Genomic DNA, 10,143 nt, shown 5'->3' with positions numbered 1-10,143 from the left:
CATCATCAGGTATTTGTACATTTGCTGTTATATTAAAGTTTTTCTTCATTACCCATTCAAGCCGTCTCCAGCCATTATATCAAATATGTATTGGTTGCCATCAGATATAAGACAACTAATATGCAATTAGAGTTGTATTTAGAATTCATAATATAACAAAAGGTTTTTACAGGTAAATTACTAAACATCTGAGCTCATTTATCTTCAAAATATGAGATAAAATGTTATATGAACATTGTACTCCAATGAATACACATTAAGCCTTTTACGCTAACCCTAATCTAACATAATTACGATGTGAAATATAATTTAATTTCAGTATTAACCTATGTAAATATTATTTCCACTTGCAATAATTTTTTTCTTACAATACAGAATGATAGAAGTGAAACTTTTCAAGCAAATGAAGATGCTTGAAGCAATAAGACGTTGGGAAAAATTAAAGCTCTAAGACATTCTACCACATAAATAACAGTTTACTTGTCATATAAAATGTTACCTGGTCATTGGTTCAGCACAGTAATGTGGAACTTTCACAAAAGTCTCCACAGTACTTACCAGGGCCGGATTAAGGGTTTGGAGGGCTATCAAAAGTGAACTTCGTAAATAAGTCGTTGTTGGTATTTCTTTCTTAGTGCTGAACTACACAATGGGATATTTGCATTCTGTTTACCGCGGGAATCGAACCCCGGATTTGTGTGTGTTGTAAGTCAGTAAACTTATTACTGACCCATCACGGGACCATAAATAAGTCAAATACAAATCAATACCATTTATTAATCATAGCTTGAGCAATGCAAGCTGTAAGAACATATTATCAATTATATATTCATGAAAAATTACAAAATATTAGGTTAATATGAAATCATTAAAATCGCTGTCGTCATAGTGACACAGTTGTCATAGTGACTCAGTTTCAAACATGTTTTCCAATGATACATTTAGTTGTTGATTAATTATTTTTATATTTTGCTCTTAGTTAGGCGAAACCCTCATTCTAAGGGACCCAGTACAGTTGCACCCATTTGTTTCACCCCTTCAATCCGGCCCTGGTACTTGGAATCCTCTAGCTCCTTTACTGGAACCTTTGTCACACAAGATGTTACACAGTGATACACATAGCATCGTACTGAGGAACTTTGGATAGGCCTCGAATGTCAAACTTCGTAGCTATTTATTCAGTATTTGCCAACTGCTGACACTTTACAGCTTGTGAAAATCGTGTCTCTTGGAACATTTGTGTGGGGGTGGGGGTATCCATTTCAAGAGATTCCACATCTTAAGCTCGACTTGAGATAATTAGAAGAAAACCTTGCTCTTGGATCTAGATGATAATGCCATTATTGAACCCCATTTATATAGCTTTAAGGGTGGCTTGATAGAAAGTCATCCATCAATGCAGACATTTTCTCGGTGTACTGACGTATTGATTAATGTATATGGATTGTGGTAAGTTTTCACACTAGTGTATTCAAATACGTCTAGAGAAAGCGAAAGTAATTTTTCCCTGTTTCGTGTGTGAATTGTGTGAAAACTGTTCTGAATATTCTACTGACAGTGAAATTGACCAAGTTCTACTTGGTTGTGTCGTCATAAGATCAATATATTATCCTTTTATCTGATTCAGAAGTGTGGTTGCCGTAACGCGGCCCTGAAAGCCTTATTCTCCAAGCTTTGGATCTAAATTTCTGTTACTACTGGACAAGCGGAAAGCCAATTAATACCACCTGAAAGCATAAAAGACTAATCGTTTTAGCAAAAATTACGCAGTGTTCGAGAAAATTCCAATAGTTTGATAATGATATTGGTTTTTTAGATAGGAGGATTTGTCAGCAGGACTCTGATTATTCTGTTCCCACCAGTTACAGTGATTCTCGTGAAAAGGTAAACTACAACAAAACTAGTCATTATTTTAGCTTCTGTGGGCTTTACCATATAAACAATATTAAGAAATGGTTCAGACTGTCCGGCCTGGGACCTTAGAACGTTAGCTACAAAACTAGAATATGTAATAAAACCAATATGGCAGACCACAGGAACTAAATGGATTCCAGGTTTATGTATATTTGGAAGACTGTAGAGTTAGCGAGGGACTCTCCATTTGATTATAGTCTGAACCTGCAAGTAGTTTTTTCATACTCTTCCCAAAATTATCACTAACATTCCTTTCATGGATATATATATAAAGATATTTTCTGCCTTCTTTAAGGTTGTCTACTTGTATGGATCAGATACTCATTGGTTTACTGGTCTTTATCGATAACTCTTTTTTTTAACGTGAATAAAGGGATCATAGATAATGATTTTATTTAGTTTGTTCATAACCTCTTACAGTGATGTAAGAGAAAGGAACTTTGGGAAAATATTTCAACCTCATGTTATTCAGTTCAATAATCACCATTAGTTTATTTCTTCAGCCATTTTTCATTTTGGCATTTTCTATAATATAACTTTCAATCATCTAAATTCCTCTCCTTTCCATAACAGTTCACAGTATAATATGGGATTACATCAAGTAGTATATCTAAGAGACTCATCCGCCACCTGTTGTCCGACTAAATAAACACAAACGGCTTTAAATATTCGAAAAAAATAATTGGCATAATTTAAACTAAAATGAAACTAAGGTCATACACCAAGAAAAACAAAACGAAAAAACTTCAACCGGAGAAACAAGACAAAGAAACTATCTGCATAAGAACGAATAAATGTATTCAGAAATAAATTGAAACAACATTCGTTTCGAAATTATATCATAATGAAAAATATAATAATGACACATATATAAAATAGAATGTATAAACTGCAAAAGATTTTATGTATGGATAAAACAGGTAGGGAAAACTACTACATGCAAGGGAAATAACTACTAGATGCAAGGGAAATAATAATCAAATGCTAGGGAAATAACTACTAGATGCAAGGCAAATAATAACTAAATGCTAAGGAAATAACTACTAGATGCAAGGGAAATAACTACTAGATGCAAGGCAAATAATAAATAAATGCTAAGGAAATAACTACTAGATGCAAGGCAAATAATAACTAAATGCTAGGGAAATAACTACTAGATGCAAGGCAAATAATAACTAAATGCTAGGGAAATAACTACTAGATGCAAGGCAAATAATAACTAAATGCTAGGGAAATAACTACTAGATGCAAGGGAAATAATAAGTAAGTGCTAGGGAAATAACTACTAGATGCAAGGGAAATAATAAGTAAGTGCTAGGGAAATAACTACTAGATGCAAGGGAAATAATAAGTAAATGCTAAGGAACTAACTACTAGATGCAAGGCAAATAATAAGTAAATGCTAACGAAATAACTACTAGATGCAAGGGAAATAATAAGTAAATGCTAGGGAAATAATAAGTAAATGCTAGGGAAATAACCACTAGATGCAAGGGAAATAATAAGTAAATGCTAAGGAAATAACTACTAGATGCAAGGGAAATAATAAGTAAATGCCAAGGAAATAACTAATAGATGCAAGGCAAATAATAATTAAATGCTAGGAACTAACTACTAGATGCAAGGGAAATAACAAGTAAATGCCAAGGAAATAACTAATAGATGCAAGGCAAATAATAATTAAATGCTAGGGAAATAACTACTAGATACAAGGGAAATATTAATTAAATGCTAGGGAAATAACTACTAGATTCAAGGGAAATAATAAGTAAATGCTAAGGAAATAACTACTAGATGCAAGGGAAATATTAATTAAATGCTAGGGAAATAACTACTAGATTCAAGGGAAATAATAAGTAAATGCTAAGGAAATAACTACTAGATGCAAGGGAAATAATAAGTAAATGCTAGGGAAATAACTACTAGATGCAAGGAAAATAATAACTAAATGCTAAGGAACTAACTACTAGATGCAAGGCAAATAATAACTAAATGCTAAGGAAATAACTACTTGATGCAAGGGAAATAATAAGTAAATGTTAGGGAAATAACTACTAGATGCAAGGCAAATAATAATTAAATGCTAAGGAAATAACTACTAGATGCAAGGGAAATAATAAGTAAATGCTAGGGAAAAATACTAGATTCAATGGAAATAATAAGTAAATGCTAGGGAAAAATACTAGATTCAAGGGAGATGGAAAACCAAAGAACTGTTTGGTTGTTGTTAAAAACACAGCTATACAATGGGCTATGTGTATTGTGCCTACCATGAGTATCGAAAACCGATTTTTAGCATCGTAAGCCCGAATATATCATATAAAATAATTCAAAATAAATTTCGACAACGTAAAAGATATTTTATGTGGATAGAAATCCAGACAAAGAAATATTTTGAAAGCTTTAAAAAACAATAAATTGAAACTTAACAAATATAACATCAGGAGCACCGTTAAATTTGTACCAAATCATTACATAAAATATGCTCCTGAATAATAATTTAATTGAGTTTATATGTAATTTGAACGTATTTTTACTTCGAATATTGTATGTGATCATTTTTCACTTTTACAGGCAAAAGGTTACACTGAAAAAATATATATATATGTAATATTCCAGCCAAAAGCTGCTCAAGAATTTTAAATAAATATTGTTAAAATTGACATTTTGCTAGATGTCGCTTTGATTGGTGTAATGCCGTTGCTAGGCGATATTTTTGTAAAAGGGTTCCACAGCAGTGCGTTGAACTCATCACTAAGTAACATCTTACCTTAGAAAAGATTCAACAACAGAGCTGAAATAAATAGAATATTATTTACACAGATAAATGTCATAGAATTGTTCTTAACGTTTGAATGAAAACTACATTTAAATTATTCCCTATTAATATTACCATAGACAGTTGATTATTTTGAAAACTTTCAATGTTAAATAATAAAAATACGAAAGATAAACGCTTTCGGCATTATTTCTTCTTGTCATTCTAACGTTCTGTTCATAACTGCTCTCAGCACCTGGGGTACCTCCACTGAACGTGCAAGCTACGGCAACAGGACCAAATTCAATTAAGGTCTCATGGGAAGTAAGTGTTATTTTTGAACAGTATATTGATTGCTGGAAATTTTACGTAGCAACAAATTTCTTAAGTAAGACGTTCAGTATGTCTTGATTTGAACATTTAGTGAAAAGTTTTATGAAATAAACGGGTATTTTTATTTACTTTAATGCCATTACATCTGTCATATAATCGCAGTCGGAAACTCTTTATATAATTTCAAACCGACATCTAAAATATCGCACCCCCCCTTTTTTTTCTTTTAAGGGACGCTAATCTTTCTTTGCTTGTATCATTCAAGACTCTCTTGTCTTCTCCTGACAGCTTAAGGCATCTTCAAATCTGCCATGTTAACTTAATCATCTTCAATTATTCTAAAACCATAAAACTTCAGGTAAAACCCGCACCACTCTCATGAGAGGGGCGAAGAGAAGCTAAAGCTTTTGAGCTCCCCCAGTAATCCCCCCGATGTTTAACCGTTCTCAAAAGATCTCATACAAAAATTCCTGCCACGTATTGAAGTTGAAGCTTTTGCTTGCGTCCATCAATTTAAGATATGATCCTCAGGCAGCTTAGATACAGGAGACCCGTTTTGTGAACAGGGTACACTGTCCAACACTTTTGATAATCAGAAATTAGATAATATATGTACAAGGAAGGCGGGGAAAAGTATATTGATAATTCTTAAACACCTATGTGGTAGGAAATTGAAGTTTACTGGCCCAATTTAAATTGTCCACACTTTGCTCCAAGCGAAGGGTTTGTTTGTTTGTAATTAAGCACAAAGCTACACAATGAGCTATTTGTGCTCTGTCCACCACGGGTATCGAAACCCGGTTTCTAGCGTTGTAAGTCCGCAGACATACCGCTGTGCCACTGGGGGGCCCAATCGAAGGGAGATTTCACATTAGTAAAAAGGAGTGTTTATGTTTGCAAACCAGGACATGATACTTTTTTTTTTACAATCTATGGTTACAATACAGTATTATCGATTTTATTCAGCTGGTAACACTTCTGGACACTGTACACGTGGTACTGAGCCGCATATAATGTAGTCAGGTCCCCCCTTATGCCTTCTTTTCCACACTTTTGCAGTCCTTTCATCGAACTTTTCGTGCAGCCACCTGGTGTTCTAAGCGAACTTCAGAGATGTATAATTGTTTGTTTGTTTTTGAATTTCGCGTAAGGCTACACGAGGGCTATCTGCGCTAGCCGTCCCTAATTTAGCAGTGTAAGACTAGAGGGAAGGCAGCTAGTCATCACCACCCACCGCCAATTCTTTGGGCTACTCTTTTACCAACGAATAGTGGGATTGACCATCACATTATAACGCCCCCACGGCTGAAAGGGCGAGCATGTTTGGTGGGACGGGGATTCGAACTAGCGACCCACAGATTGCGTGTCGAGCGTCCTAACCACCTGGCCAGCCATGTCGGGCCTGGACGGTACGAATCAGACCGCACGACGAGTGCAGGTGATCATTTAACACTCAGAGAGTGGCGGATTATAACGATTGGACTATTCAGACTTACAAGGTGGTAAAATAGAAAATATCAGGCGTAATTATTTAGGCTTGAAAAGCAAACCCATAAATAAAATAAATATAAAACATTTACAGGCCACCTTCTCATTATCGTGAACGATAAAAAAGAGAAAGAAGATCCGTTTATCCTATTGTTTCTGAAACACAGAATATCGATGCTAACATCTCTATTTGTTGTAATTTGGTTCCATTAGCTATTCTGAAAGCTACCACTCTTCTGATGATGTACTGGCCCGGCATGACCAGGTGGTTAGGGGGCTTGACTCGCAACCTGAGGGTCGTGGGTTCGAATTTCCCTCCCACCAAACATGCTCACCTTCCAGTCGTGGGGGCGTTATAATGTGACGGTCCATCCCACTATTTGTTGGTAAAAGAGTTGCCCATGAGTTAGCGATGGGTGGTGATGACTAGCTGCCTTCCCTCTAATCTTTCACTGCTAAATTAGGGACGTCTAGTGCGGATAGCCCTCGTGTGGCTTCGCGAAAAATTCAAAACAAATCAAACTTATGTTATATAATAATAATTTCTAAACAATCCTAAAGGGCAGTGTTAGCCCCTGTAATATACAACCCTAAAAATAGCTTCAAAAATTATACACGCTTATTCAATGTCAGTCAAGTGAGAGAATACTTCGTTTTCAAAGTTGTTACTGTTTTGTCTTAGCCACCGGAAAAGCAGTTCTGGAATGGAAAAATTAAAGGGTACTACATCAGATATACCGTAGTGACGTCACCAGAAACGTCCATGTACAAAACCGTAGAAATAAATGACAAGAAAGAAATGGAAGCTCACGTGACAAATTTGCAGCGATCGACGAAGTACGCCGTTTCGGTTCAAGCATTTAACGAAAAAGGACCAGGCCCGGTGTCCCAGAGTGTACTGATTGAGACTTTGGCTGATGGTGAGAGAGGCCTAAGACAAAACAGTATTTTGAAACTATTGAATAATGTTTTTATTCCTAATTTTAGCAATTGATTTGTTTAACATTAATATTCAAATGGCTGACTCTCACTAAAATGATAATAGCATCTGTAATTTTAACTAGTAGTTTGTGAAAGTAAATATAGTGTCTCAAACTTGTCAAGATTTGGTTGAATATTGTGTTGTTGCTATATGGCCAGGCAGATTGTTTAGATATGTTGTAACATATTATATATTATAATATATAATACATAGGACACATTACTTAATCATACTACTATTAAATATATTATAATATAAAATATATAGGGCACATTACTTAATCATACTACTATTAAATATATTATAATATAAAATATATAGGGCACATTACTTAGTCATACGGTAGTATGACTAAGTAATGTGTCCTATGTATCTTATATTATAATATATTTAATAGTAGTATGATTAAGTAATGTGCCCTATATATTTTATATTATAATATATTTAATGGTAGTATGACTAAGTAATGTGTCCTATGTATCTTATATTATAATATATTTAATAGTAGTAAGATTAAGTAATGTGCCCTATATATTTTATATTATAATATATTTAATAGTAATTAAATATATTATAATATAAAATACATAGGGCACATTACTTAATCATACTACTACTAAAACATAGCTTTAAGACTGATAATCTAATCTAATGCGTAAGCGTTTTGTAGTCGTGAAGATTGCGCGTTAATGTGATAGGACTAAGATGACCAGTTTCTTTGTTTGTAGTTAACGACAAAGCTATAAAATAGGCAATCTGTGATGTGCCCATCACGGGTAATGAAACTTATGTGCCAATAAAACATTCGTTTCGTTGTTTTAGACAGGTTCTGTAGAGTGTGGGTGGCGAGTGTCACCTAGTCCACCTTTCTCCAGCAGTGGTTAGTTATTTACTCTGTATGTTAAGAGATAATGTATCATTAAATCAAACACTTAAGTCTTAAAGTGAAACTAGTAACTTGTTTCGTTCCTAATCAACTTTAGATGCCAGGTTTTCATTCTTCTGGTATCCTATGTTTAACCAGTAGTTAGCATTTAAATAATTAGTTTTAGGATTAATAAAACATTATAATTTTCAAAACTTCAATAACGCTAATTTATTTAGAATCATGATATTGTTTTCTTATGTGCCAGCAGACTGGAATATCCACTCTTTAAGTGAGAAAAATTTCGTCTTTTGTTTTCCAAGACCATTCACTGATCAAAGTTGCTTTGTTTCTGTGTTATTAAAAATATTGGACACTTTCAAGAAGCATTCATTAACCAGCCTTTGTTACTTTATTCGACCTCATCTATTAAACGTCAGAAGGCTCTTCGTCTGAGATTAATGAATATATTCTAATGCAAAGAGGCAACACGTGGTAGGCACAAGCTTTGGTTGAATTTTCATTCTCAACTGTGTGAAGAAAAAAAAATCTAATGTGAGTTGTCTGAGGGTTTAACTTGCTCAGTGAAAATAGATAAATCAGTAAATGCCTTTTGACAAGTTCTGTATGGAACATCTTATTGATTGATATTGTACCAAATTTATGTGTTGTACGAAATTTCCTACAGTGCCTCCTACGTCTCCGCTACTAGAACTCTCCTCATCTACGTCACATACTTTGACAATCTCCTGGAAAGACAGACAGAGATTCGATAGCCCTGTGACAGGTATGTTTTACCACCTGTGACAGGTACGTTATACCAGAATCTTCAATTTGAGGTCAGAATCAACTAGAACGTGTCTCAGTCGAACTAAAACAAAGTATTATATTTCACCTAAAATAAATTTGTATTTTAGTTGTGTCAATTTACGTCTACTCTCTTTCGGAATAGACAAGTTAACATTATTTAATAAATAAATGACAGTTGAAATTTGTTAAAAAAAGAAAGACAATTAGAAATTAAGTATGAGAAACACGACAATTTATAATTAGTTAAAAATATTATAATTTTTCTGAGTCTATTCATTCATTAACAATAGAATATTATTGTTGAACGTAATTTACATAGTATTGTATATTACACCGTTATAATTCGTGAGAATATTATTGCTGAACGTAAGTTACATAGTCTTGTATATTACACCATTATAATTCGTGAGAATATTATTGTTGAACGTAATTTACATAGTCTTGTATATTACACCGTTATGATTCGTGAGAATATTATTGTTGAACGTAATTTACATAGTATTGTATATTACACCGCTATGATTCGTGAGAATATTACTGTTGAACGTAATTTACAGTCTTGTATATTACACCGTTATAATTCGTGAGAATATTATTGTTGAACGTAATTTACATAGCCACAGTTCATAAGAAGTGTTCTTTGTTTTAAGTAAAACTGAAAAAAAAACAAAAAAAAACGCACGCAACAGTAAGAAATTGGCGCAATCTTCTGATAGCTGAGAAACCCTGCGTGATTTCAGTTCAGAAATATTATAAACAAAATCATTTTAAAGAGCATAAATTTAAGTTATCAAGAACAACGTAAATCTCAGCTTACATCTGAATAATATCTATATACCTGCATTCTAACCGGAAATAAAACCGTAAGCCTCGATTATATTTAAGCTTGCATTCTAACCGGAAATAAAACCGTAAGCCTCGATTATATTTAAGCTAGCATTCTAACCGGATATAAAACCGTAGGCCTCGATTATATTTAAGCTTGCATTCTAC

At 33.7% G+C, this 10,143-nt stretch overlaps 1 protein-coding gene across 1 annotated transcript in view; it reads left to right on the top strand.

The window, feature by feature from the left end:
• Positions 1-10,143, top strand: part of LOC111086080 (Down syndrome cell adhesion molecule homolog) — a 166,399-nt gene that overhangs the window by 141,518 nt on the left and 14,738 nt on the right. The window contains exons 15-17 of the mRNA XM_022387543.1: positions 4,926-4,996; positions 7,176-7,413; positions 9,029-9,127. Coding sequence (XP_022243251.1) covers positions 4,926-4,996; positions 7,176-7,413; positions 9,029-9,127 — 408 coding nt within the window. The remainder of the gene's footprint in view (positions 1-4,925; positions 4,997-7,175; positions 7,414-9,028; positions 9,128-10,143) is intronic.

Source organism: Limulus polyphemus, unplaced genomic scaffold, assembly GCF_000517525.1.
Source record: "Limulus polyphemus unplaced genomic scaffold, Limulus_polyphemus-2.1.2 Scaffold831, whole genome shotgun sequence".
In the NCBI taxonomy this organism is placed as follows: Eukaryota; Metazoa; Arthropoda; class Merostomata; order Xiphosura; family Limulidae; genus Limulus; species Limulus polyphemus.
The sequence above is the reverse complement of the archived record's forward strand: the minus strand, read 5'-3'. Positions and strand labels throughout refer to the sequence as shown.